Raw genomic sequence first — 8,428 nt, 5'->3', positions numbered from 1 at the left:
TTCAATGTACACACAAGTAATCTCCAAGCAATTTATATGGTATTACACATGTGCATAAAAACCAAAAAAATAGCTTCAATTACTTGCATACACATACACATGTACATACCATCCATGTGAGGGGTCTGCATACATTTTTTGTTTTGTGCAATTAAGTAGAAACATAATAAACCTGAAATTAAAAGCTAAAAACTAAGAAAATGATTGAAACGAGATTTGAACCCGCACCTAGGATGGGAGAAAAGTCGTCCAAACAAACTCTGCCAAGACAAATTTGTGTTGTTATTGTAGTTTCAATATACATACGGTTGCACATTTCACGAGCCTAATTTTTTTTAGCTTACGACAGAGGAACGTAGCGGTGGCATGTGCCATCATATCTAATGAACTGGGTCCCCTCCTATGTGCAGACCTGACTTTTACCTCAAAGAGTACAACATCTAAGACCGACTTTTGTGGAGTTTTTTCTGCAAACAAAAGATGCTCATATGATTCATCTTCGGGAGACAATCACGTCTTATTTTGTGCATTTTATGTCATTAACTTGTAGCATATCGTCATTCGTGTTAACAAATTTGCGTAGTTGGGCCTGTTTAGCTGCACAATTCTAAAGCCAATTTGCACATCATGTTAATTGTGCATATTTTTCTCTTGCACACTTTTTATCAGTGGGGTCTTCACATTACAACCACTTTATTTCGTTGGAACATAAGTCAGGTCTACGTACATCCTACCCCCACCCACCCCGGATGGGATATAGTGGGATAGTTTGGTTTGGCTGATTGTGCATATGTTTGCATGTTTCTGTTGCAATGAAAGCTTTTAGTCAGTAAATTATCGGCCTTCTAGATAAATCTTTTCATTTATCCTCCTAGGGCCTGTTTGTTAGCAGCTTAACGAGCTTAATGGTACTCGCAACTTATTCGGTCAGCTATACGTGACTGCTTGGTAGTGGCTTAATGATGTAGAAAGTGGCTTATTCAGTAAGCTTCTAAGGGGAAGCTTTATGCAGAAAGCCAAGTTTTTTTTTCCCAAACCTTCCCCTCTCAATTAAAAAACACACTCATTTTATCTATGAAATAACTCTCACAAACAAAAACCTTTCCAATCTATACAGACATATTAATCCATACAGACAGCTTAAACCAAGCAAAGAGTGCATACCCATATCATAAGAAGCTGAGAGAAGCAAAAGGAAATTCTAATTTGTACACAAAACTAGTTAAATTTGTATTATATAGTATATATGCATTTAAAGTTACAATTTTACCTCAAAGTAGATACATGCTTTCACTAGTTAATCGATAAATTATCGTACTTCTAAAACCAGAAACAATAAGAATAAGAAAATAGAGGGATTACCCGACTTCTAGAGGAGAAATAATTGCCTACAATGCCTTTCTGGCCCGTCTTGCAGACTGGTTACCTTAGCATTCACGATTTCACTAATCAAGTCTTTAAAAATAAGACGTTCTATATCTAACACCAGAGCTGGAACCTCGTTACAGTTATCGTCCCAATCTTCTGACCTTTTATTCACATCTGAAGATATGATGTTTAGTATTTCATCATATAGGCCACCGGCTGTGTCTGTTTGTAGATTATTTATTTCTGAACACACTTCTTTCAGTAGCTTATCGCCATTCAGAATTCCCGCTTTCCTTTTGCTTGTCCATAGCCCAGAAGAAGCTGATCTGGCTAACTTTTCGACAAGAATATTGTTAACCGTATCAAATATCATTTTCCTTCTGATTTTCTCAGAGGATGCGTTCTTTTTGTTGTATCCATCTTCTGTGAGCTTGGTGATTTCTTTGGTTTTCTCCAAGATGTTGAACAACTCAGGGTTGATCAAGGTGCCGTTGGTTGGATGAAGGTGGACTATTGTGGTGGCACAGTCAAGATTTTTTAGAAAACCCGAGGCTAACAGAATCTGTTTGATGTATTCGTGGTCTTGGTTGATGATGATATCATGTGGGAAAAACTCAGAGTGATCGATAGTTGCTTCTTCTTCAGTGTTGGAGTTTAGTAATTTGATTTGATGAACAAGGTGCTTTATGTTTTCTATTTTCAGATGGTTGAACCCGGAAGAGGATTGATCTAGTTCTGTGCTGCTCACGAAGTTATCAATCCCGACTTGATTCCATTCTGGTTCATCAAAGCGTAAATCCTCATCATCTGAGAAGAGAAAGATTCAAACCGGTTGATCAGTAAGAATCATTAAAGGTGCTAGAAAAGATAATTATTTCTCTCTTTTTTTTTCTGATGCTTAGTATATGGCTAGAATCACATGAAGTTTGAATGATTTGTTGCTTTTTGTAGTTTGTTAGCAGCTTAATGAGCTTGATAGGCTAACAACTTATTCAGTCAGCTATACATGATTGTTTGTTAGTGGCTTAATGATATAGAAACTGGCTTATTCAGTAAGCTCTTAGGGAGAACTTTATGCAGAAAGCCAAAAAATTTCCAAACTTACCCCTTCCAATTAAAAAACACGCTCATTATTAAAGAAAAATCCCTCTCAATCTATATAGACCGATTAATCCATACAGTCAACTTTATATCTACAGGACTCAATAGAAAACCAACCAAACAACTCCTAGAGTTGATGCCATATAGAGCCACGGAACAGAACTTCATGGATTTAAGAAACTAATGTAATGGAGGCCTTGTTCTGCATACCTCAAGTCTACTCTTAGGGGACGTTTACCAACACAAATTGGGTAAGTGCTAATTGGGTAAGAGGTTTTACCAAGTGTTCAATAGTAAGCCTTTACCGATAAAATACCTTTATCATCTTGTGTTGATCCGACAAGCTAAATAATAATGCTGACTGGGCAGGTGCTCGGTTAACATCATCAGTCAGAGAGTCTTTAGGTAAACTAGCTAATGCTGACCGAAATAAACCAGTTAACAGTAGGTAAATAGGCCCTTAATCACTGTACCTGCTTTTTCTTTTTCTGCTGCTTACTGTTAATAGTCTTAAGGGGTTGTTTAGTTGGTTTTCCATTAAGTCCTGTATGAATAAAGTTGTCTGGGTAGATTAATCTGTCTGTATAGAAAGCTTCAAAAAAGGTCAAAATTTTGCAGATGCAAGTGTTCTAAGGTGACTCTTGTGCATATTCACTCGTTACTAGCTTTGTAGGTCGTTGGCTCAAAGACGAGACGCGTACCTTTAAAAGCATATGATTTCTTCTGTATTGGAGATGGTGCATCTTCTGAGTAAAATGCATCAAGAACTGAGACAGGACTTGGTTGTTCGATGGTGGGCATCGCAAGTTCCGCCATTGGCTTATATTCAATCAACCTTTCTGCATATTTATTCTGGAAAGGAAAAGATGAAACATGTTAGAAAGTTATGTTCTGAACTAATATAACCTTACATAGTGATAAAAGGGGAAAAAGTAATTTGTGGAATTGCACGCAATATGTAGCGTTTGCGGAAATAGACACTCTACCCTTTAGGATAAAGGCAAGTTCTGTGTACATCCTACCCCTCAGATGACCCTATATGTAAATGTGTGTGTGTGTGTGTATATATATAGAGAGAGAGAGGGGCAAGTTTCAAATGAGAACCATCCATATTTTGAGAACCTGGGAACCAACTATTTCATGTATTATTCATGATGAATAACCTTGCATAATCATGAATATCATGTATTTTCATAATGAATAATTTTCGTCATGAATACCTATCACGACATTCGTCATGAATTAAAGCATGAATGGTTGGTTTTCAGGTTCTCAAAGTATTTACCATTTTCATTTTGAACCTGGTCAGGTTATTGAGAAAACTGCAAAAAACTGAAAAACTAAGAACACCAAGATAACTATTTATCTGGATAGTATGCACATGTGGATGTAAGTTATTTGTCCGATATGCCTATGTGCATAACATGCACACGTGCATAAAAACCAAGAAACAACTTCATTTACTTGTATGCACATGTGCATACCATCCAGATAAATAGTTACCCTGGATAGTTACCAGGGTGTTCCTCAATTTTTCATTTTTTTTGGGGTTTTCCCCTAAACCTCCCTCTATATAATGTAAGTCTATTCACTAACCTTGTGGTTTCCCCTTGGCTGATAAACACTATTGTTCTCCCCTGTCCAGTCCGTGCTCGTGACTTCTATCTCATTCTGTGAGGTTACACTAGTATCACTTTCCGATGGAAAGGAACCCGCATCACCTTGTTGAGTTAAATCTCTTGTGTCACTTCTGTACCCACATTGCTCATCGGTTTGCAATCGGATAATGGACCTTGTCTTCGAGTTTCTGGTGTTCGACTCTGATACAGTTAGCCGCCCATTCGATGATTGCCCACAAATGGATTGCTTGTGGATGCCATTCTTTGATCTCTGCAGTCTCGGGCTCACGGTTCCTGAATTTCTAGAATTCCAATAGTTTTGTGCAGCCGGGTATTCTGGTGCTTTTGAAGGCGACGTAGATTTTCTAGTCCTAACGGTTGCTTTTGTTTCGATAGGAGTCGTGTTTCTAGTGCTTCGCCTGCTGGTTCTATCACCCGTATGGTTGACTTTCTTGACCCTTTGGAGACTTGTGATCACCATGGAATCTGAAGCTAGATTAGCAGGCTTTATGGTGGTGGTTCGGATTTTATTGATGGTGGGGTAAACGGGTTGGAGATTTTTCCGGTTCGGCCTCTGATCGGAGCTGATATCATCAAAATCTTGATCTTTCTTCTCTAACTTCATCTTTGTTCTTTGTATTGCTTCAAGAATCTGCTTAAGGGCTCTTAGATCTTTGCCTGAAGTGTTGAACTCCACTTCAGTCAACCTTTTCTCAATCTCACCATAAACAGAATGGCAGCCATGGTCAACCCTCTGAGCTTTCTTGTTCTTGACTGGTTGTTTCTGGCCACCTTCCTGCTTCCATGGAGCTGGTTCTAGTGGAATTCTTGCAACTGCTTTACCAATTACAATTCCCTTTTGAGGTGAAGAAACAGAAATGTTGTGTTTAAATTCCTCACTTTTTCTTGATCTCAAAAGTGAAATCATTTCGTCATCTTCTCGATCGATGAAATCGTGTAAAACCTCCAGACCCATCAACCGAGCCACGACACTTGATGGTGGTCGCTTGTTGCTTCCCGGCTCGTGGGTCTGGTCCACGGTTTGGGTGATCTTGGGTTCACCACCACCCCCGCCGTGACCGTGAGCTTCTCTAGTCATCAAGATTCTTCGTGATTCATTTTCACGTTTCCTGATAGAACTTTGCTTGCTATCTAATGATAGCCTCGGAAGCTCCTTAATGGATATTAATTTATACGGTGATTCCCTTCCGTCACACGAAAACCGTGAAATCTCCTTCACTTCTTTAACTCCCCTCGAAATTTCCCGAAGCCTAGCAAGATTCTGGTCTTTTCTGTCGTATGAAACGGGTTTCAAGTGCTGTTGTTGTAAAGGCCTCGGGGAATCGACATGTGTCATGGCGGGACCCTTTCGTTCGTTTTTTTTCACGGTTTTAACGGGTACCACTCGAGGCTTTCTAGTCATCGAGTCTTTAACTACATCTCTGATATCAGCTGGCTGTACTGATGAATCTGGTTGTTTTCTTGACGTTGGAGACGATGGTTCAGAGACGAGGCTCGGGCAAAACGAAGATTGTTCTGTTTGAACTCTTTTACTACAATCTAAAGATGAACAAGAAGAAGAAAACGAGTTTCTCGATGATTCAACAGATACTCTGTGTTTCTCTTTCACCACCTTAGTTGCGGTTTTCTGGTTCTCCTGTAAGTAAAGTATTCGAAAGTTTCGCATTAGAAATGTTTTCCCTTTTTTCAGATTATGAATGTATGATTCCAAATGGTGGTTTTACCTTAGGTTTCTCTGAGGCATTATTGAACTCCTTATTGCCATCCTCAATTTGGCCTTGGCCTTGGCCTGAACAATAGTTTAGAAGTATTTTAGATACCGAAAACTATAACATAAATCATTTATATACACTTAAGGACTAATGAATACCCTGGTTTCTGTACAATATGCACATGTGCGTACAAGTAATTGAAGTTGTTTCTTGGTTTCTATGCATGTGTGCATACCGGACAAATTACAGATGAGTGGTTACCAGGGTGTTCCTCGGTTTTTCATTTTTTGCGGTTTCCCCTGTACCTAACCCTACGTGACTATATGCATATAACCAAACAAACTTAGTATATCTCACTCGTCACTATATGTATAAGGTTTGCAAATAGTGATAGTAGTTGTTCATGTAAAATCAAGAAGAAATGGTGGACAACCTTCTAGTTACCGTCTCTCTTAAGAATCTTCTTTAGTCAAAACATTTCACTACCTTATAAGTTTCTAGTTACATCTAGAATCGTAGAGATATACATGTTGCCAAACGACAACAAAAGCTAAAGTATGTGTACATCCTACCCTTCCCAAACCCTGGGACATACAGGGTTCGTCTAGTTTGGTTTTTAGTCAACAATTTGCAGATTCACGAAGAAAACCTCTTTATTCCTCAAGGTAGAGGTAAGGTATGCGTACATCCTGCCCTCCCTAGACCCGTCCATTGTGGGATACAATGGGTTCGTTTGGTCTGGTGTTTAGTCAGCAAATTCACGAAAACAACCTCTATTCCTTTCAAGGTATGTAGAGGTAAAGTTTGTGCACATCCCCAACCTCCCCAGATCTTTGAGATATACCGGGTTCGTTTGGTTTGACTTTTAGGGCGTGTTTGTTAGTAGCTTAATGAGACTCGCAGCTTATTCGGATTGTTTGGTAGTGGTTTAATGATTTAGAAAATTGATTATCCAATAAGCTTCTAAAGGGAAGCTTTATGCAGAAAGCCAAGTTTTTTTTTTCTCCCAAACTTGCCCTTCCCAATTAAAAAACACGCTTATGAAAAAACCCTTCTAACCAAAAACTTTCCCGATTAATTCACACAGACACCTTTATCCAAATACACAACTCAACAGAAAACCAATCAAACAGCCCCACGAAAACGGCTACAGTGTCGTCTTCCCCAGAAACACAAACACACACAAATCTCGAGTTTAATGTGGTACCTTGAGGTAGATGCTTCTGGCGGCGTTTACCAAGTAGGTAACGCCGATCGAAAAGCTGAAAAATGCCATTCATACATCCTAATTGCTTCTGTATCTCTTGTTTATCTTCTTCCCTTTGGCTGTACATAACCTTACTAGACATTTTTTCTCCACCACACACCACTGCTTTCTCTGTTTCTATTCCAGTGCTGCAAAAAAAAACAAAGCTAGATGCTTTCTTGATTAGAAACCTCCAAGAATCAGCAATTTGCCATTTTTCTCCACTATTCTAGGTTTCCTCTAGGAGTGAATACTGCTGTAAAGCAAACTCTGCACAGAGAATGTGCAGAACCCAACTGAGTATTTATTTATTCTGTTTCTTGGGTATTTGTCTGAATCACAGCAGGAAGAATTGAATGCTGCTGTTTCTGGGCTCAAAAGATTTCTAGAGGTTTAGAATTGGGATTTGATGTGATTACTTAATGTGGGATTTGGATTGGTGGCAGATTTTAGGACTCAAGAAAGCAGGATTGGCATTATATACATATCACAATCTTTGAGGGGTGGGGGTGGGGGTGGGGGTGGGTCAGATCTGCACTGGCCTTCCACTTCCATGTGGACAAAATAATGTAGGTGGGGTCTAGAGTCTGGGTCTCTTCATGTGGAGATTGTCAGGTGATACAAGTTATGCAAAAAGTGCATGTTTTTAGTGAAACTAATTTCTTTTCAATATCCTTCTAATCTTTTTTTAATTCAAGAACTAAACAGAAAAGTGTAGGGATTTAATCATCTGTATGGTATACACATGTGCATATAAGTAATTACCTGCATAGAAACAACTATAGAGATCTATTTAATGAGAGCCAAGTTCTGGAAAAACTGAAAAAAAGATGAAAATTTGAGAAACACCCTAGTAACTATTCATCTGTATGTATGTATGTATGTATGTATGTACATAGAAACCAGGATATATCTTCAATTACTGGATCTTACTCAACATTTTTCTGGGGATTTACCTTTAAACCCCCTCTATTTGTTGAATTCAGATAATGTTTAGATATGTAAGAAATGTCTTTTAAGAAGATATAACATGACTTATTGACTGCTAACTTACTGTTAACTGAAGCTTTTTTGTTAACCATTCTTTTTCTCCTAATTTGACCAAACTACCCCTCATTTACTTAATTCTATAAAAAGGATTTCTTGTGCTGCTGGGCTGATCGGTAATTTAGTATTGTTGCTGAATATGTACTATTGAATGTGTAGTAAATGAATGTTTAGCATTAGGCAGCTGTGGTACTGCTGAAATAGACAAATGAGGAGAACGTACAATTTTTAATGCATGAGGTACAAATTATTACGTTCCCCCTTTTTTTAAAATAAGTGTTTATATTCCCATTTAAGTTTGTCTTAAAAGTACG

General features: G+C 38.4%; 1 protein-coding gene across 1 annotated transcript; it reads right to left on the bottom strand.

The window, feature by feature from the left end:
• Positions 1 to 1,327: 1,327 nt before the first annotated feature.
• On the bottom strand, positions 1,328 to 7,372 carry LOC112512764 (protein LONGIFOLIA 2-like). Its single transcript, XM_025118891.1, has 7 exons — positions 7,029 to 7,372; positions 5,834 to 5,898; positions 5,204 to 5,742; positions 4,700 to 5,128; positions 4,066 to 4,621; positions 3,171 to 3,321; positions 1,328 to 2,175 (listed from the first exon to the last, which is right to left on the bottom strand). Exons 1-7 carry the CDS (start codon positions 7,168 to 7,170, stop codon positions 1,370 to 1,372), a joined length of 2,688 nt encoding a protein of 895 aa, XP_024974659.1. The 5' UTR covers positions 7,171 to 7,372; the 3' UTR covers positions 1,328 to 1,369.
• Positions 7,373 to 8,428: the final 1,056 nt, after the last annotated feature.

The sequence above is a fragment of the Cynara cardunculus genome, assembly GCF_001531365.2.
Source record: "Cynara cardunculus var. scolymus isolate 2C chromosome LG 5, CcrdV1, whole genome shotgun sequence".
NCBI classification, from domain to species: Eukaryota; Viridiplantae; Streptophyta; class Magnoliopsida; order Asterales; family Asteraceae; genus Cynara; species Cynara cardunculus.
This window is presented reverse-complemented; position numbering and strand designations above follow the sequence as displayed.